The 21,686-nt window shown below is 40.6% G+C and overlaps 1 protein-coding gene across 4 annotated transcripts in view; it reads right to left on the reverse strand.

Moving 5' to 3' along the window:
• RASGRF2 (Ras protein specific guanine nucleotide releasing factor 2) overlaps positions 1-21,686 on the reverse strand; it is a 270,212-nt gene that overhangs the window by 216,672 nt on the left and 31,854 nt on the right. The window contains exon 1 of one of the 4 annotated variants that reach the window (XM_007976943.3): positions 7,270-7,671. The exons of the other annotated variants lie outside the window; for them this stretch is intronic. Coding sequence (XP_007975134.3) covers positions 7,270-7,278 — 9 coding nt within the window. The 5' untranslated portion in view covers positions 7,279-7,671. Of the gene's footprint in view, positions 1-7,269; positions 7,672-21,686 lie in introns of those variants that run through there. 4 annotated transcript variants of the gene reach the window in all.

The raw sequence follows: 21,686 nt of genomic DNA on the forward strand, positions 1-21,686 counted from the left end.
GGAATATTTATACTGGAATAATCTGAGCAACTAAATTAAAAATCATGCTCCCTAAGAATATTTTCAGGATTATTCCTAGGAACATTACTTATTTTAAACAATAAGTTTTAAAGCAAGTTGTAAAAGAGCATATTAGCACATTTCAGTTACTGCCCACCACAGGAATACAGAGTTTGGTGACTGGGTGTTGATGTGGTTTGGCTGTGTCCCAACCCAAATCTCATCTTGAATTCCCACATGTTGTGGGAGGGACCTAGTGGGAGGGAACTGAATCATGGGGGCAAGTCTTTCCTGTGCTATTCTTGTGATAATGGATAAGTTTCATGAGATCCGATGGTTTTAAAAAGAGGCATTCACCTGCACAAGCTCTCATCTTTTACCTGCCACCGTCCACATAAGATATGACTTGCTCCTCCTTGCCTCTTTCTTTTGTAAATTGCCCAGTCTTGGGTGTGTCTTTAACAGCATCGTGAAAACAGACTAATACAAGTATGAAACAAATTTTGTAAATAATAATAATAATATGTCTAGAAAAGCACTAGTAAATGGAAGAAGAAGACATAAAAGATAAATAAAAAGATAAATATTATATAAAAATTTAAAACTTTTGCAGGATAAAATACACCATGAGCAAAGGTGAAAATAGACTGAGAAGTCATTTACAATGTAAAGGTTAACTGATTATAATCCACATATATAATCAATAAGAAAAAGATGATCCACAGGAAAATGGGCAAAACTATAAGTAGGCAAGTTACAAAATAAAAAAGAGAACTTTCTAATGAATGTAAAAACATTCTCACTCTCACTAGAATTTAGAGAAAAGCCAATCAAAACATTGTCACCCATCAGACAGGGTACTATAACAGCTTTACAAAATTATTATTGAACATGGGGAGATGGGAACACTGATACAACATTGGTAAAACAAAACTGATAACACCAACTGTGGAGAGTCATTTGATAATATCTATTAAAATTTTAAATAAGTTTCTAGTTCCAGTAATAGTAGCTTTCACTAACCCTCCAGCAGAAAACAGTTAGAAATTTGGGATAATACATACAACATACATACATTTGGAATAACATATATGCACACACACACCCACACACACACCATAATATGTAGCATAACATATATATATATATATAAAAAATATATTTGGGACAACATATATAACTATCTGACAACAATATTCAAGAGAGAATTTGATTATTGGAAGGAGGGAATTGTGCATGAGCTCCATGTCTATATAGATTTTCACATGAGGGCACACCACAGCTCAGGTGATATGGCACAGCCACAAGTCAAGTAGAAAGCCACAGTTTCACGGGTCTGAGGAGTAACTGAGGACAGAACTGAGATATGCCAGAGTAATAAAAATTTAAGGGAGAAAGAATGGTTAAGGGAACCACAGAGAGGATGTCCTAAAATCTGCCTTAGAAACTTTGCTCAAATCTTCGACTAGACCCTGAATTGTGAAGGGAAGTTCCAAGGAACCCAGTAGAAAACAAGAGCTGGAAGACTGAAAAACTGATCAAATATTTCAGCTGCTACCTGCTAAAGGAAAGACAGAGTTTAGAGATTGAGTCAGCCAAGTAAACTGCCTGATAGAGTTAAAATGAACACTCTTCAGAGGAAAATAACAGAATACAGAGTGTCTTAAAACTCTCTGGGGGTGATGCAGCCATTTCCATATTTGGTCCATTCATATGCTTCTTTCCAAGTCTGTTGTCCCTAAACTTTCAGTCACTTTCCTTCCAATCCCCTGATTCCAGCCAGGCTATTCACCACTGCCATGCTTCTGTACGTACTTGAACATCAGGCAGCTTTCCTTCCCACCCAAAGTGGATGACCCAAAGTGCACAACCTTGTCACACACAGTCTTGCAAGGCCATATTGAGCTGTGCCATCCATAACCCAAGGTTGGGCTTTTTCCTTCTGCCTCCTCTGCTTATACAGGATCCTCTAGATAGCAATGAGCATTTGCTGAGAAAGGGGTGCTGTTCTAACAGTGGTGGATGCTATGGAGGTGAATAGTAAAAACTGTCAGAATTGTCCCACCTCAGTCTGAAGTGGCTGGACCTTTACATCACCCCCTCACTCAGGCACTGAATGTGGGCTACCTCAGGAAGGGCATAATCTTGGACGAGGTAGTTTTCTACAGCTGCAGTGACTCTGAAAGAGCCAACAGAAGCTGTCTAGAGCCTGTCTGCTGACCACACGCTACAGCTGGGGAGCAACTCTTGCTCTGGGGCAGAGATCTGCTGGATGTAAATGTCTCCCTGTCTACCAAAATCCCAACTATCTACCATCAGGTAAATAAATGATGTGTGGTATGTTAATGCAGTGGAAAACTGTTCAGCAAGAAGAATAACTACTGATATGTACAACAACATGAATGAATCTCCCCATAAATTATTATTAATTCCACAGGAAAAAAAAATCACTTTATCATGGAGAACTCTGGTAGGCAGAATCATACCCAAGTAAACAAGGTCAAGAAAAAAATTATAAGTTTATATAGACAGAGAGTATAGAGACAAATGAGGTTAAATGTTCATAGCTAGGAAATCTGGGTAAAGGACACGAGTTCTTTGTACTACTCTTGCAGTTTTCCTGATGTTAGAAATAATAACAAAATGAAAAGCTTTTCAAAGCTGGGATGCTAGAAGGCAAGTTCACGGTCATAGCTCCAGGCATCATGGATCTGCTATAAAAGTTCAGGCCACCAGCAACATTGTACAGCTTTTGCACTTATGTCAATAGGTGACAAAAAGCAAGATTTTGAGCAATTTTGAACCTGACCCTTTACTCTAAAAGAAAAAGAAATATATATAATGTCTATGTATATATAACGTGTATGTTTGTAAATGGATAAAGAAAAATACTGAAAGTACATACTAAACGAGGAAAATGTAAATTATGTAAATGCCAATTCCAAGTAACTTTTTTTTTCTTTTCTTTTTTTTTTTTTTTTTGAGACGGAATTTCCCTCTTGTTGCCCAGGCTGGAGTGTAATGGCTCAATCTCAGCTCACTGCAAGCTCCACCTCCCAGTTTCAAGCGATTCTCCTGCCTCAGTCTCCGGAGTAGCTGGGATTTCAGGCATGTGCCACTATGCCTGGCTAATTTTGTATTTTTAGTAGAGAGGTGGTTTCTCCATGTTGGTTAGGCTAATCTCAAACTCCTGACCTCAGGTGATCCACCTGCCTCGGCCTCCCAAAGTGCTGGGTTTACAGGCATGAGTCACCATGCCGGGCCCCAAGTAACTATTTTCTAGTAAAATACTCACTCAGATGCTCAAAGAGCACATACAGGAATATTGGTTTAATGGCAAAAAGAAGCAACAACCTAAATGTCTACCAGTAAAGTGATAGCTAAATAAACTATAACACGGTCATATCATGAATAAATAGTTTCAAAGAATGAGTTAGATCTATATGTACCAAGATAAATAGGACAAGCAATAAAAAAAAAAAGCAAGCTAGAGAAAAAATACAGAATCAGTAACATTATAAAAAGTATTCATAAAAGTAACTGGAAGGAAATATACCAAAATGATAATAGTGGTTACCTGTAACTTTTATCCTCTTATCCATATATTTTATGCATTTTTCAAATTAGCCATAATGAGTATACCATATACATCTTAAAATATGTCAACAGTCCTATGTGCAGTAAAGATGCGAAAAATATTCAGGGCTTACTGAACATTTTCCTGCTTTGAAACATACAAATGTAATGCTGCAACACAGCAATGTGAAAAAGAGAGCTATTTGGTATGCATTTATTTAGAAGTAGAAAAATATACAATGAGTTACTGGAAACATCTATGTAAATAAAAGAACATGAAGCACATCTGTTGGACATGTCTGGCTATTAAAAACCACAGGCGCAGGATTAGGAAGGGAGCTTACAATGTTGCCTGAATGTGACTACTAATGATGGTTTTGCTGGGCCTCTTTCCCCAAGAAGACTTTTAATATTAAAAATACATTTTCACCTCATTTGCTGATAGCTGAAAGCTTACAGCTGTCAGACTTTTAGAAGAAAATGACAGTCTCAAATCACGCAAAATCAGAATGGCTAAGAATACCAAACTTCAGTGCTGGGAAAGAAAATTGGCACTTGCTCATGTGCATTACCTAGAGCTTTACATTTTTGCTGCTTCTCCAAAAATCTTCAAAAAGCAAAACTTCCTCTCGAACTCTCCAGAGTAACGTGTTTTTCATTGAGCTCACACTACACCACACTCTTATTTCTCATACATAACAAATAATTCAGTTCTGTGCCTTACACATTTGACCTTTTTTCATTGTAAAAATACAAGCCAAATACCATGGCTTCTGTCCATCTGTGCACATTATTTCCCTCTTAAGAAAAAGTTTGAGTTTTTTGTCCATGAAAATAATACACATATATAAATATGGAAAATACAGAGAGCAAAATTAGAGAGGAAAATTCATTCATAACCCTACCATCATCCAAAGACAGCCACTGTTAAATCTTAATGTATAGCTCTCTGATCTATTTTCTTTCTTTTTTTTTTGAGATGAAATCTCGCTCTGTCACCCAGACTAGAGTGCAGTGGCATGATCTCAACTCACTGCAACCTACCTCCTGAATTCAAGCAATTCTCCTGCCTCAGCCTCCCGAGTAGCTGGGACTACAGGTGCCCATCCCCATGCCCGGCTAATTTTTGTATTTTTATAGAAACGGAGTTTCACCATATTGGCCAGGCTGCTCTCGAACTCCTGACCTTCTGATCCGCCTGCCTCTGCCTCCGAAGGTGCTGGGATTACAGGTGTAAGCCAATGTGCCCGACCTCTCTAATCTATTTTCTAAAACCATTTTAATACAGTCATGCTCATGCTGCATATGCAATGCTATTCTAGCATATTTTCCAGGTCACATGATAGCTTAAGCATTTTTGCATATTATTTAAAAATGTAGTAAACATTTATAAAGCATACATAATGTTACATAGAGATGATACACTACTTAAATATTTACTTAAATTATATTTGCCTATTTTAACACTTGGAAGGTTTTTAATTATTCCTTATAAATCTTGGTATATACAATTTTTTTATTTGACTTTTGGGTTACTCCATTGGTGGAGATTCTCAAGAACAGATGAAAGACATGAATAACTTGGTTTTTGGAAGCTTGTTTTTAGAATTGCTTTAGGGATATTTGCTACTCCTGTTTGCCAAGTCTGATGTGATGCTCCATCTGACAGACATGATAATCAGCTACTGAACAACACTCACATCACAATTTTAGCGACTGAGTGGCCCCATATGTGATGCTATATCTGGAAATTCTAGGCAGTTGATGGCTCCTACCCTCTAGAAGCTTACATCTGCTCTCAGGGTATAAGGGGAGTTCACTAACCTGGGCAGCATATGATGATGTTCATTACCTATCTAGGCATGAAAATGGTAACATATCCATTCACTGCTTAATATATGGCAGGCATTGCTCTGAGATTCATCCTGCATTTTCTCATTGAGTTCTCATGATAAGCCCATAATTTATTCCCCTTTTACAGATAAGGAAACAGGCTGAAAGAGGCAGGACACTCACCCACAACCCATCAGGGCATGTGTTCTCAAGCTGCAGGCTAAGGGGTAGTAGTGGACTCCCACTGGTCCACCACACTCTGCTGTGAGTCTCTGTTGTGAAAGCTATCTATGAGGCAAAGCCAACCAGGTCATATGAGTCCAAAACCCAGGAATCTGACATGAAGCTTTACTTGCTGAGACAATCAACCACAAAAGGATGGATCACATGGAAAGGAAAAAATAGATGGGCTGGAGCCTATATAGATAAGAGGTATGTCCAGAAAATACATTTCAAAAAAATCATCAAGTTTACAAAGCTCTATTCTGCCCTTGAATTTTATAATGGTTCTAGATGCCACCCTAGCCATTTCTGTTCTCATTTCTAATATTACATCAGCAGCCTAAGAGACAGGAGGTGCTGCAAAAGGGAGAGGAAGGAGGGAGGGAAGAAGGGAAGGAAGAGGGGAGCAAACCATTTTATCCATTATTTTATCAACCATCTGATTTTTGAAAGTGTCATGCTGATATGTATTTTACAGAGACACATACACTGATCTTAAGAAGATTACAGTTTAGCTGAAGAGCTAAATTAGGCACTCATAAAGCAATTAAATAACATTATAAGATTAAGTAACAGTGCAAGATGTATCAAAGTGCTAAAATAAGCTGTATGAAAACTGAAACTGGCCAGGCACGGTGGCTCACGCCTGTAATCTCAGCACTTTGGTAGGCCGAGGCAGGTGGATCACTTGAGGTCAGGAGTTTGAGACCAGCCTGGCCAACAGGGTGAAACCTTGTCTCTACTAAAAACACAAAAATTAGCCAGGCGTGGTGGCACCTGCCTGTAATCACAGCTACTGGGGAGGCTGAGGCAGGAGAATTGCTTGAACCTGGGAGGCGGAAGTTGCAGTGAGCCAAGATCGTGCCACTGCTCTCCAGCCTGGGTGAAGAAGAGACTCTGTCTCAAAAAAAAAAAGAAAGAAAGAAAAAGAAAACTGAATCCATCATCATCCACTTTTTCCAGTTCCTACACATTTGAGATAGCTGGTTCTGTAAATCAGACTAGACAGTGTAATTCTGGCCTAACAGAAAGTGTTTATCATAGATAAAGACAATAAATATCAAAGTTCATTGCACAAACAGAGCAAAATACTTTTGAGTTGCTCCCAAAGGATGAATCCCAGAAGACTAGAGCACCTCAGGCAAGAAGAATGGTCCAGAATATGGAGAGAATAGGTGTGAAAAGACTGGCATGTATGAGACAAGTCTCTTGCTGGATGGCCCTGGGAAGCTGAGGGTATTGGAACCCTTCCATTACTGCCATGGCAAAGGGATGAGGATGCTTCCATTGCTTTTCCTGCTCACATCTCTATCTTCAGTTCACTCTTCCCAAATGAGAAGCTACATCGGATCTGCTTGCTCAGCATTTTGCATTTACTGGGTGACTCCTCTGTGGATGAGGTCACTCCTTTGAAGATCAATACATGGTTATCCTTCTCTCTCAGTTGCACCTACGATTAGGTGAGCAAGGCAAGCAGTTATTGTGGAGGGGCAGCTGATCTGAATAGTTCACTTTCCTCATCCTACACCAGCCTTCAATATTTACCATAAATGCAAGGACCACCCTGAGAAAGCTGAGTTTGTTGGTATGAATTTTTTTCATGGAAAAAGAAAGTGAGGGAGTATATGGCCAACTCACCCTCACCATGAAGGAACAAATGACATCCCGGGGCAGCTGACAATGGGGCTCTGTAAACACTTGGTGCCAGTGTGGAGATGTTCTGGCCTCAAGGCAGCTCCAGGGAGAGGGTCCCTGGGAAAGAACGAACGCCTTCCTCAGGGCAGAAGAGCCTGCTTCACTGTACAGAGTGGTCTCTCAGGAGCTTGAAAAGTTAATGAAGCTGCTTGAGCTTAAAAACCAGAAAGTAGGCAAAAAGCAAAACAAGTTCAACCTTCCTCCAACACAGGAAATAATTTGAAACCACAATCAGAAACTTTTCGAGCATTATGAAAGTGTAGAGGCCAAGGGAAAACTCCTCCCCTTCACCTTCTGTGGGTTTCCTGAAAGTCACACCTCCTCCCAAATGAGGAGCCACATCTGACAAAAGGAAGGTTAACAGGAGAAGAGGCATACACATTTATAAACGCGTATGGAGGTGGGCGGATCACACAGTGATTACTCCACCACACTATGAGGTACAGATGGTTAATGGTTATGTACCCTTCTTCTGAGGAGAAAGGGAGATGGGGAAGTGTGGCTTGTTTTAGGGGGTTTGTAAACCATTTTTAGGAGAATGCCATGGAACATACAATGGCCTGGGACAATGTCTCGTGGGCCCGCAGAATAGACAATGGTTTGTGACAAGTCTGTACAAGTGTGTTGATAGACTTGGAATCTTTCTTCCTGGAACCTGTGTTCAGTTAATGAAAACTCAGGAAAGTGACCAGAAGTAATTGTTTTCTTCTTCGGGAATAAGCACTTTGATAGCTTCTAAATCAGCCAAAACACAGGAGGAAGAGGTGGGTTAGCTGTTCTGGGGTATGGAACTATTAGATTCTAACACAGACTTATCTCTGTCTACTACATATGAAGCTTTCTACCAACTATTCTAGAAGGTAAACATACTTTCAGAAACATCTTTACACTTTCAAAACAATCATGGCTTTACTAAAACCACTGAACTCAAAAAACTTCTACTTTCAAAGGTCCTTCAACCAAAGTTAGAAGCATATTAAGTGAAATCAAGACCAGTCTGAAGGGCAGTCAAAACAGGATCCCCATAGAAAACTGTGCACTGAGTGTGACTACAGCCCAGTAAACAACTAAACAACCTAAAGGGGCAAGTTAGACAGGAAATACACCAAAATATTAAAGCAGATGTCCTTGGGTAATACAAATGTGAGTAAGTTTGGTTCTATATCCATCCAATTTTTAAAGATTTATTTTTATTAAAAACACAAAACTTAACTAAACAAATATTAAAGTCCAAGTTGTTTTCAAATAGGAAACAATAAGCAACGTCAGCAGCTCGGGATCTTGGTGGGGTGTGGTTTACTACATAGACTTTGCTGGAAATATTTCCCTTCATATCTTGAAAGCCTTTCAATCCCACTCAGGAAGATGTTTTAACTTGGAACATTTTAACTTGGAAGCGACCTTAAAGATTGTCTGATAAAACTACTTCATTCTACAGCTGAGGAAACAGAGTGAATTTCCGAACACATGGCTAGTCAGGGGCTGACCTGGAGCTCTAGTCAGCAATTCCTGCCTCCGACTTAACGCCCTCTCTATCACAGACAGCCCATCTCACCAAGGAGCACTCTCCTACAATCTTCCAGATAGAAAGGGAAAAAAGCACTGCAAAATATGTCTCTCCACTCTTCAGTATGTGCCCAAAAGAAATAAAACATATGTCTACCCAAAAACTTGTACATGAATGTTCACAGCAGCACTATTCATAGAAGTCAAATAGCAGAAACTACCCAAAAGTCCATCAGCTGAGGAATGGATAAACAAAATGTGGTATATCCATACAATGGGATTTGTTTTTCACCATGAAAAGGAGTGAAATACAAATACATGCTACAATATGAATAAATCTTAAAAACACTAACTGATATGGTTTGGCTGTGCCCCCTCCCAAATCTTATCTTGAATTGCAGTTCCCATAATTCCCACATGTTGTGGGTAGAACCTGGTGGGAGGTAATGGAATCATGGGGGCTATTACCCTCATGCTGTCCTCATGATAGTGAGTGAGTTCTCACGAGATCTGATGGTTTTATAAGGGGCATTTCCCCACCGTCACTCGCACTTCTTCCTGCCGGCATGAAGAAGGACATGTCTACTTCCCCTTCCGCCATGATTGTCAGTTTCCTGAGGCCTCCCCAGCCATGCTGAACTGTGAGTCAATTAAACCTCTTTCCTTTCTAAATTGGCCAGTCTCACGTATGTCTTTATTAGCAGTGTGAGAACAGAATAATACACTAACGTTAAATGAAACCAGACACAAAGGACCGTATATTATGTGATTCCACTTATGTGAAATGTCCAGAATAGGCAAATCTAAACAGACAAAGTAGGTTAGGGGTTGCCCAGGACTGGGGGTAGGTTTGGAAAATTAGGAGATGACGGCTAAGGGCCGAGGGGTTTCTTTTTTGAGGTAATGAAAATGTTTGGAAATTCAGTATGGTGACAGGTGCAGATGAAAACAAATGCTAATATCAACATGCACTGCACTTCTGTTCCAAGCAAAGAACAATACCGATAACGTCACATTGAGGAAAGAACAATCAGCTACACAGATTATCATTTCAATCAGGGCATCTGTACCTTTTCCACATTTGCTGCACCGCATTTGGTTAAGTTATCCAAGACTGGACTCTTGCCTCTATCTGCCAAAATGATCAATTCTCCAGAGCCATTTCAAGTGATGGAATGACCACCTTAAGTTGCTATGTATACCATCTCAAGGAACAAGCCAGGCTTGGCCAAGACAGCCACATGCTTTAAGGAAGAGTACATTATTAAGATGCAAGCAATGAATCTGCTTCAAATGGTTTGAGCAAGTAATTACGTGTCTGGTGATTCTCACTCACAAGCCAAATTGGTGGAATGTTGGAATGTTGCTATTGGACATGCAGCCTCATGGCCTGCCATACCCAGCACAGCCTCTTAGCAAGCCCAGTTCTCTCCCACGGAAATCTGTGAACTCAATGGTAAGTAAATACTACTCTGTGATCAGTAGGTCGGCCACTGCCCAGTTACAAAAAGGGCTGCAACACATAACGTGCCACATCCTATCACATTTCAGATAAAGGAGGAGACCTATAATCCAAATACATCAAAAACAGTAGCTGAGCATACTTGTCTCCCCCGTTAAATGACAGGAAACTGCTCATTGCACTTACAGTTTAGCAGCAAGTGGGAACTTTACTCTGACTACAGGCCTCAAATCCTTCCAGAGAACCTTACATGCTCTTAGGCTGTGATCAGAGGTGCCTGCCAATATTAACACAAACACAAGGCACAGAATTCAACTCCCAGTTCACATATCAACAACAGCTCTGGGGCAGGGACTCTGCTTTCAGGAGGAAATTTTTAAACAGGAGGGTGGGACCATGTGCAACTGACTAGCACCCTTGTTAGCACCATTGATGTAAAGTTAAATGATCCCCTCTCTAGTTAAAGTCCCCTGATTGTGATCTCCAGGACTCTCGCCAAAGATCTAACACAACGGTAAACATTTCAGAAGGCTCAGCTCACCATGGTTTGGGGTGAAACATACAGGTTTCTATTTCCTAAAATGCAGAAAAAGCAGACATTCTGTTTCTTTAGGTCTGTAGTTCAGCCTCAGCACTGGCCCTGTGTTACACAGATTTCTATTTTGATACTTGCAAGTAAACATTTTATTAATATTTTTATGAATAAATCTTAAAATCCAAGCCAACTTATTTTTCCATTATTTAAAAAATTGTCTTGACCAGGCATGATGGCTCATGCCTGTAATCTCAGCATTTTAGGAGGCCAAGGCAGGAGGATCACTTGAGGCCAGGAGTTCAAGACCAGCCTGGCCAACATGGCAAAACTCCATCTCTACTAAAAATACAAAAATTAGTGGGCCAGGCGCGGTGGCTCACGCCTGTAATCCCAGCACTTTGGGAGGCCAAGGCGGGCAGATCACGAGGTCAGGAGATCGAGACCATCCTGGCTAGCACAGTGAAACTCTGTCTCTACTAAAAATACAAAACAATTAGCTGGGCGTGGTGGCAGGTGCCTGTAGTCCCAGCTACTCAGGAGGCTAAGGCAGGAGGTGGAGCTTGCAGTGAGCCAAGATTGCGCCACTGCACTCCAGCCTGAGCAACAGAGTGAGACTCCATCTCAAAAAAAAAAAAAAAAAAAAAAAAAAAATGCCAGGTGTGGTGGCACGCACCTATAATCTCAGCTACTCGGGAGGCTGAGGCACAGGAATCACTTGAACCTGGTAGGTGGAGGTTGCAGTGAGCTGAGATCACGCCACTGCACTCTAGCCTAGACAACACAGCGAGACTCACTCTCTCTCTAAAAAAAAAAAAAAAAAAAAAAGTCTCTTTGTGATATTAAAAAATACTGAGACTTCATAGCTACTCTCTTCTGGCAAGTAATCAATTACTTTGACCAAATTCATGTCAACTGAACAAAAGAGTTCAAGGAACCCTCACTGACAGCTTCCATGTGGTTTGAAGATATTCAATAGGCACTTTTTCCCCATAAGCAGCCCAATGAACAAAGGGAGTTCTGCCATTCTAGCTGCTAAACCTGTCATAATAAATGTAATATGATGCTAATAATTTATTGTCAGTGAAAATAACCCTATTATCAAATATTCTCTCATTCTGCCTAGTGAGATAACACCTTGCAATATCCTGAAAGATTATGGCTTCATTACAAAATTTCCAGATCAGCACGACAAATAATCTTATTTATGCAGCCTTGATATTCAATAAATACAAACATTTAAAAATCTAGATCATTACTAAAGGCACAGCAAAAATGACTTTTTCTTATTCACTTCTTCCAAAGATGCATTTACCCAGTAGTAATTAAAGGCGCTTCCCTTGTTTACAATGATAAGATCGTGTTTTCTGAGCCACAGAAAATATTAAAAATGGACAGGTTACCACAAATTATTGTCCAGATGTTCCTTGGCTATCCCTCAGTTACAGGTTTGTTTTCATCCCTCATCATTATTCGTTTAAAACAGGTAGCAAATGAATGGCATCTTAATCATCATCTACCTACTCTAGTAAATACTTCGATCAAAACAAAACACTAAATCCAATACCCAGCATACAAATGCAGGAGGGAAAATGCAACTAAATAATTACATGTATTATGGACAAGAAAAAAGCCCTGAAAAGAAAGTTGACAGATTAGATAACTACTCCCTCTATAAATGGGAATGGATGTTAAATGCTAAATATGCTATCTTTACTTCCTCCAGCAAAGCAAAACTAGAAGGAAAAAAAGTTGGTTGATATCCTTTTCAAAAATAGATTTACCACTGAATATATACAGTATTTTACCAACTGGACCACTGCTGCAAAGCCATTTGCTAAAAAACTACAGTGATAACCAAATTATCACACATACATGTCTCTTCATAGACAAACTGATCAGATTATAAACAGTTCCCCTAGAAGCTACCAATTCTGTCACCCCTCAATAGGACCTGGAAGACAAAGACCTTGTTCAAACCAGTCGATGAGGAGAAACCCACAATTCCCTTCTATTTAATATAGATTTCCAAGTGTCTACCATATTGCAGAATCTATGCTGGGCACTGTTTGTCTATCAAGATGAGAAATTCCTCCTTGCAGCCCTCAAGGAGGTTATAATCCTACAGCCGAACAGAGGCAAGAAAACAAGTAAATAAATACAAGTCAGGGTACAATTATCTCGAAAAGGTTGCTCTGGGTTTTCATAAGAGGAGAAGAGTATGTGTAGATGACTGTAGGAAGGCTCTTTGGGCATCAAACATTCATATCATATCCTTTCAATAGCCCCGATCCATGCTCAAAAATGGGGAGAACACCTGATTCTCAGAGTGTCAAGAAACATCTTCATGTTCCCAAGGGAAAAATCATGAGATCTGAGGCCCAGAAGGGCCATGAAAACAGACATGCTCATGTGCAAAAAGGATAAAGCCCGCCAAAAATGCAGAGACGCATTGTGTGAGGATTCCAAATAGTGCACCTGAAGTCTATGGGGTCCTGAGGAACACAGGCCTGTCATGAACCCAAACTCAGACAGCAAAGAAGCCTAATAAAGGCAACTCACCGCTCAAAACCCTCATTAGCTCCTAGTACTTTATCCTTGATTAAAATTATCTTACAGAAGACCCATCTAATCAAGACTAGCTTCATTCGTAAATCTAATAAAAAAGACTGCTGCTGGAAGGCTACTGTCTGGGAAGTAATTGTATTTCCCAGGAGTGAAGACATGAAGAACAACAGAAAACAAATCTCTGTAGGATCCAAATATCAGTTTCATCTTCTTAGAACAGTACTTCTTAACTTCTTAACTTCTTAACTAAGACTGTATGCATCCTAGGGTCTGGTAGACATGCCCAATCTAAACAGTAAATGAGGAAATATATTAAGCAATTGAGATTGCATTCACTGGTGCATAACTTGGCAATGCAACAATTCACCATTCTCCTAACAGATTCTTATTTTTTAAGAACATGTGTCCAGAGTGACAGAAGCTAGATTCAGCAGCTAGCTGCTATGTCCAGTTATGCACGTTGTTCTGTATTTTGTGTATCATGCTGAAGAAATCCAGATTGAATAGAGCCTTTCTTTGCTAAAGTGGCTGATGTGTAGAGATGCATAGGACATAACCAAGGCAATGCACCCTGTGAAACTCACTGTATTCAAACACCAGTCCCATGCCATCAGAGCAGTCGTATGCCTTGAAAAACACCAGCATTGGGTAAAGTCAGATATGCTCTTGACACATTAACTTTTACTAAGGAAAAAAAAAGTCATAAATTATTGTTAATGACTTAGTACAAGAGCCTCATTTACTAACAGTATTGTTTTGAAATAAGTTGTTCAAAGGTAGGAGACAGTGGCTCTTGCCTGTAATCCCATTACTTTGGGAGGCCGAGGTGGGTGGATCACCTGAGGTCAGGAGTTTGAGACCTGCCTGGCCAACATGGTGAAACCCTGTCTCTGCTAAAAAATATAAAATTTAGCCAGGCATGGTGGTGGGCACCTGTAATCCTAACTACTTGGGAGACTGAGGCAGAAGAATTGCTTGAACCCAGGAGACGGAGGTTGGAGTGAGCCAAGATTGCACCACTGCACTCCAGCCTTGGTGACAAGAGCGAGACTCTGTTGCAGACTGAGGTCATGGCTCAGTTGGGACTTAAAGGAAAGCATGGATATGTCGTCTTTCCAGCCTGGCATCTGCAGGGCAGGTGGGCTGCTTACACAGTCTGAGGGCTCCATATGCAAGTCCTTCCTTCAGCCACCCCAGCCCAGGTACCAGAATGTGAACCAAGAACATTGTAGGAAGTCAGGGACCCTGAACAGAGGGACCGGCAGGAGCCACGGCAGAGGAACATAAATTGTGAAGATTTCATTTTAATATGGACATATATTAGTTCCCAAATAATACTTTTATAATTTCTTATGCCTGCCTTTGCTTCAATCTCTGAACATAAATTGTGAAGATGTCATTTCAATATGGACATATATTAGTTCCCAAATAATACTTTTATAATTTCTTATTCCTGCCTTTACTTCAATCTCTGAACATAAATTGTGAAGATTTCATTTTAATATGGACATTTATCAGTTCCCAAAATTAATACTTTTATAATTTCTTATGCCTGTCTTTAATCCCTTAATCCTCTTACCTTCGTAAGCTGTGGATGTACATCACCTCAGGACCATTATTGTGCTAACTGTACTAACTGATTGTAAAACGTGTGTTTGAACAATATGAAATCAGTGCACCTTGAAAAAGAACAGAATAACGGCGATTTTAGGGAACAAGGGAAGACAACCATAAGATCTGACTGCCTGCAGGGTTAGGCAGAATAGAGTCATATTTTTCTTCTTGCAGAAAGCCTATAAACGGACATGCAAGTAGGGAAGATATCGCTAAATTCTTTTCCTCACAAGGAATATTAATAATTAAGACCCTGGGAAAGGAATGTCTTCCGTGGGCGGGATCTAGAAACAACTACTCTGGGAGTGTCTGTCTTATGCGGTTGAGATAAGGACCGAAATATGCCCTGGTCTCCTGCAGTACCAGCCTCAGCTGTTGCAATCCTGGCCATTCCCAGTACAGCTACTCCAGCCCCAGCCATCCCAGCAGAGGTCCTAGATACCGTGGAACACAGAAGAGACCTCCCCATCATGCCCTTTCTGAATTCCTAACCCACAGAATCTGTAAACATAATAAAGTGATTGATGTTTTAAACTGCTAAAATTTAGTGGGGTAAGTGGGTTAGTGTGTTATGAAATCAACTTCTCTTTGCTTTTCCTGCCCCAAGGCACAAAGCTTAAGCAGTTTATCAGCAGGCTCAAACAAAAAGCAAAACAAAATAAAAAACACAGAAAGCTCTTCATTAAAGAAATTAAACTAAGGAGAACTGAAGCAGACATCATGGATATAAAACCCACACCCCCTTCCACCCACACCCAGAATTAAGACTGTTACCATTTTGGCCTGGTATGGTTGGCTTACACCTGTAATCCCAACATTCTGGGAGACCCAGGCAGGAGGACTGCTTGGGCCCAGAAGTTCAAGACCAGCCTGAGCAACACAGCAAGACCCCATTTCTACAAAAAATTTAAAAAATAGCCAGGCATGGTGGCACACACCCATAGTCCTAGCTACTCAGGAGGTTGAGGTAGAAGGATTGCCTGAGCCCAGGAGGTTGAGGCTATAGTGAGCTATGATCGCAGTACTGCACTCCAACCAACCTGGGCAACAGAGCAAGACCCTTTCTCTAACACCAAAAAATAAAAATAAAAAATGGTTAAGGAGAGAGGGGGCTCTAGGGGTGAGATGTAGTGTCGGATAGAGGGCTCCCCATCTGATCCCCATAAAGTGAAGATCCTCCCAGCCAAGTACACAGAGAGACCCGCCAGCCCTCTTGGTTCTTCCATCTTAAATAGGAATGGGTGAACAAACTCTGATCTCTGAATATATCTTGCTTCCTCCTCCTACCCCATTGCATCAGTCAAAATCCCAACAGGAAACCAGTGGCACCCTCAGATTAGGATAATTTGGGGTCTATTTGCCAAAATGTGAGAAAAAGAAAAAGAGATAGTGCAATAACAGGGGGCTAGCAAAAGTGGACCTATCACTCCTCCAAGCCCCAGGGACCAATAGAGTATTTTACCCAAGTAAAAAAGGTCAAGGGTCCATTAAAAAAAGAAAAAAAGTTATCTTGAGAGGGAAAGTAATTTTCAGCAGATGTACATAGCCAAACGGAGGCAATCTCACAGCAGAAAGAACCCCGAGCTAACTCTCCCCACTCCTGCTCATCACCTACCTGGCTCCTTGTTGGCTGAACCCAGCCAGAAGCCCCTAAGCCTGGCTGTCTGCTGATGCAACTTATACAGGCAGAGCAGGGTGAAAAAGGGTGGAGTGTGGGCGTAGAAGGCACAGCAGAAGGCATTCTATGTGTCTTCCAATGAGAAAAATGAAAGTCAGTAAGAAACTCCAGGAAGGGGAAAATGTAAAAGAAAGTCAAGTGCAAATAGGAAGTCTGCTAAAATGTGGCACAATGCAGTGAGCACACTGGAAAGAGAATATATTTAAACTCATTTATTAAAGAAGCTGTGGTGTAGGAACCACAGAGAAGGAAAGCAATCAGAGCATACCCCTATCTGCTGAAACAAAACATATTTTCAGCTTTTATCTTTCAAGAATCAACCTACATGTAAATCCCAGATGACCATTTAAATCTCAGAACGTATGGTATCAAACATTATAGTCTCACAGTAAAGGTGGGAGGAAGAAAGGAAGAGGTAGGGCAGAAAGTAGAGAATCAAAATGTACTGTTGAAAGAGGATGAAACAGGAAATAGAAATTTACAAGTATTATTAAAAGTTATAAACTGGGAAGGTGGTAACCAGTGGGGGAAGGTTACTCCAGCCACACAACATGTGAACACCCAGACATTTCCGCTTCGGGAAGAAAGTGTGTTCAGCAAACACAATGTCCTCAGGTTCTGGTCACTCAATGCCCTCCTTTGGCACTAGTTCCTACCCTGTGTTCCTAATGTCACTCATCTTCCTATTTTAAAGATGCAACTGTTGTCAATGGAGAGCCCAAAGTCTTAACAACTTTAAAGATAAATATTCACTGATTTCCTTCCATGTTTTACATTTCACTTTTGTATGAACTACTGAAACTATTTCATTTTGTGACAAAACAGTACTTTTCCTGATGTGAACTGTGAAGCTATTGCTGTTTCAGTGAATTCTCATTTTAGCCAACTTGCCTGGATAAGTACACCAAGAAAGACAAATAGTTGTTTGGGCTTCATTAAGATCACACTTTGTTGCTGTTGTTGTTGTTAGATTGAATTAAACAAATCTCTTGAAACTGTGGTTGCTGTAAGAAGGGTCTGTTTCTGTATTAAGAAGTCTCCTTGTACTTACCTTAAGTGAGGTCCTCAAGCACTGGCAAATCTATTAGTAGTATCTTTGAGCATCAGAGAAGCCCTCTGCTTAGTGAAGATGTTCTAATTTGCAGTGTCCATGGAGAAGGTGGACCTGCAAACTGGACGCCATATGCTAGATGATGAAGTCAAATCCTACAACTTCCAAGAAGCCTTCGAGAAGGTAAATTGCTAAGACATCCTGTTTGCATCTGCAACTCCTTATTCTAGAGGGAAAACCACAGTCATCTCAAAGATGATTGTTTATAAAAGTGCGAAGAAAGTAGCCTCAAGTTCACAAATAGCCCCCTGAAAGTTTTGTTTCTGTAATATTGGCTGAAAATGTTCTGACTCAGTTAATTGCCAAATAAGGAGACTTTAGTTGTAAAATTTTTATTGCCAGCTAATTTTTATCATGTGCCTCATGCTTTTAAATTTCATGTTTTTGCTGGAAAAAGGAAATTTCCTGACTTTGCTTTACTAAGCCTATAAATACATTCACCAAAGAAGTAAAACAACTTTGAGAGGTTGAGGTGGGCAGATCACTTGAGGCCAGGAGTTTGAGACCAGCCTGGCCAACATAGTGAAACCCCATCTCTACTAAAAAGATGAAAATTAGCCAGGTGTGGTGGCTCATGCCTGTGGTCCCAGCTACTTGGGAGGCTGAGGCATGAGAATCACTTGAACCCAGGAGGTAGAGGTTGCAGTGAGCAGAGACTGCACCACTGCACTCCAGACTGGGTGACAGGACAAAGTGAGACTCTGTGTCCCCAAAAAAAAGGAAAATGAAAGGAAAGGAAAGAAACAATGATTTGTATATTAATTAAAACTTCCAGAGGAACTAAAGGTTACATGATGCTGTTGGCTCTGAGAAGTGGGATTAGAAATGAGAAAGAGTGGGGTATGGCAGACTCATCTTTTTATTTTAAATCCTCTTATACTACCCAGGTCATTTTTACCGTGTGTATATACTTGAATAAATATTGTTACCATGTATAAAGGCTGGTTCTAAAATATGAATATCATATATCTCATATATATGTGTGTGTATATATACACATGAAATTCCATTTATATGAAATTCTAACTAAAGTGACAAAAGGCAGATCACAGATTGCTTAGAGTTGAAGTTAGGGAGAGAATGACCACAAAGGGGCCTAAGTAAACTTTTGGAGGTGAAAAAAAAATTCTATATGTTAATTGTGTGGTAATTACACAACTGTATATGTGTGCCCAAATTCATGGAGATGGGCACTTAAAATGGATAAATTTTCTTGTCTATAAATTCTACCCCAATCAAACTTTTTGAAAACTGCACTAATGGTTTGGAAAGCATGGAAAAAATCCACTGTAATTCCCTCAAGAGAGTGCATACCCATGCTTAATTTCAAATCATGCTTTTGTGGCATAGGCAATGTTGCTTCAAGCGCTCACATCAGTGAATACCAGCTCAGAGGGGGTTCTTCACAGTAGAGGCAGTCACACAGGACAGTCCACAATATCATATTATTGCGTATCTGTGAGACGTATGGATCAGAAAATGGGGAGATTTCTCCAACACTAGAAAGATGAAAGCAGCACATGAAATTTTATGAAGGTTTTATTTTTACCCTCTAGCCTGAAAACTATCTTCTTACAGATTTCATTAGGACTAGGACAACAAAGACTTGAAGAAATCTGACAAAGCCATCAGCTGGTCCTTTCTGTTTGATTTCTTCAGCACTGTAGAGTTTGATCATTGCTTTGACCTACTACTACCCCTTCTTAAAGTGCACTTCCCAGGGGGCCCTGGATCCACACTGGTAACCACAGAGATAAGGGCCCTCCTGAAGCTGACAGGAAGGCAGAATTTCCTTACCTCGAGGAAAGACTCAAAGCACTTGTTTAGAAATATGAAGTTATGGAAAGTGCTAGGGCTCTTCCACTTGCCCCTCCACCCTCTCCACCCCTCTTCACCCATTTGTGCCCCTGGAGGCCGAGGTACATGGAAACCCTTTGGCTTCCTGCTGGATTTGACCCACAGGGGCCACCGTTAGGAGATGAGAGGGGAAAGGGGTGAAACTGAGGTAGCCATTTCTCCAACTCAACTCCCTACCACGATTGGTTGCACCCCTCTATGGCTTTTGTCAAATAATTCCTTAAAGCTAATCTCTAATTTCCATAACCACTCCTTTCCCTCTTGCCTTCAGGCCTACAGGTGAGAATGGCTCCCTGCTCTAGCCAGCCCCAGGCACTGCACTAGGCCTTAATGGTTCCCAAAGCTCTGCCCTCCCTTGATATTGAACATGCCTTGATTACCCAGTGTGAGAATGTTAGCTCTTTCTTGCCAAGATCCTGGCTACTATAGAGGGCTTTGGAGACAAAAAGGACCTGGATGAAACATTTAAATGCTCTCACTACATAAATTAGGAAATGGAGTGATGAGTATAAGCCACTGGATTTACGCTATTTTGTATATACTTGCCCTGAAATTAAAGTTGTTGACTTTCTGCTATCAAAAGTTTTAGGCACAAATGTTCCACCGATTAATCTAAAATATTTCCATTTAACTTAACATATTCTAAAAATATAGTTTGGTTGAGTAAAATCATATTCACGGAAGACTGTATCATGGATATGGTGTCCATCCGTTTCCAAACACTGTCATTTCATCCCTGGAGGCAGCCAGAGAGGTGCAGGCTTAGACTCTATCATTTGGGGCCCGTATAGAAAAGGCTTCCCTAAATTATGCATAGGCATTATGCCATCAACCTCTAGCAAGGGACAGATTGAAAAATGACCCCACAAAACACTGTACTATTTATTTCAGTAATGTTGCTGAGAGCAAAGTTCAAAACACACACAGGATTCCTTTTATGAGGTGTTTCTTTCGCGTCTCAGCCCAGGAAAAAATGGTTTTACGTTAATCTTTTCAATATTATGAATCCTATCACTGACTCAAGAAGCCTGGAGGCTCTTGGCCGAATTTGTACCTCACTTCTAACAAGTAAATAGCATCTTCTAGAAAATGTTTCATGTGCTGACCACACTCCCTGCTTCTTTTCTTTCCACCTCATCTCCTTGTGTATTTTGTTTTATTTTTTAATCTTTGTAGGTGTATCTTTGTGGGCTGTATCAAATCCATTTGAAATGAGGCAGGAATAAATTCAGAATGAACTTTCAAAAAAGACTGAAAATAGTGACATGTATCTTTCCTCATGAAGCTTAATCTATATTTACTCCATTAAAACAATAAACAAGCTCAAACTGAAATGAGAACTTTTATAACTTACCCTGAGGCTTATCCTGGAACCAACTGTTTTCTGTTTGTCAGAGAGTTTCTTCCCTCTTTCACAAGCAAGAACTTGGTTGTATCTCCCTCCTATTCTCTTCTGCAAATTAGAACACTCATTTTCCACTTTATTAACCAGAAATAAAGGTGGAATATATACTACACTACATTGAGTAAACTTGCAGAAACCCTCAAAAAAGTCAATTCCCTGCAGGCATGGGGATGTGAAGGCCACTGATGCCCCTGAGTGGGACTGGGGAGACAATTTTCTCCTGCAGTCTCAACACTAAAGGAAGCATTCAGACCTTAAGAGACAGGGTCCTACCAAGGACAGTCCTGGCCTTCCTGAGAGTCTTGGTCTCTTAGAGCCTCTCTCCTCTCTCTTGTCTCTCTCTCTCTCTGTCTCTCTCTCTCTCTATGTGTGTGTGTGTGTGTGTGTGTCTGTGTGTGTGTGTGTGTGTGTATCTCTGTGTGCATGTAACAGAAAGAAGAGTGACATTCTGGGCCAGGTGTGGTGACTCACTCCTGTAATACCAGCACTTTGAGAGGCCAAGGCGAGCGGATCACCTGAGGTCAGGAGTTCGAGACCAGCCTGACCAATATGATGAAACCCCATCTCTGCTAAAAATACAAAAATTAGCCAGGCATGGTGGCGGGCACCTGTAATCCCAGCTACTCG

The sequence above is a fragment of the Chlorocebus sabaeus genome, chromosome 4, assembly GCF_047675955.1.
Source record: "Chlorocebus sabaeus isolate Y175 chromosome 4, mChlSab1.0.hap1, whole genome shotgun sequence".
Lineage (NCBI taxonomy): Eukaryota > Metazoa > Chordata > Mammalia > Primates > Cercopithecidae > Chlorocebus > Chlorocebus sabaeus.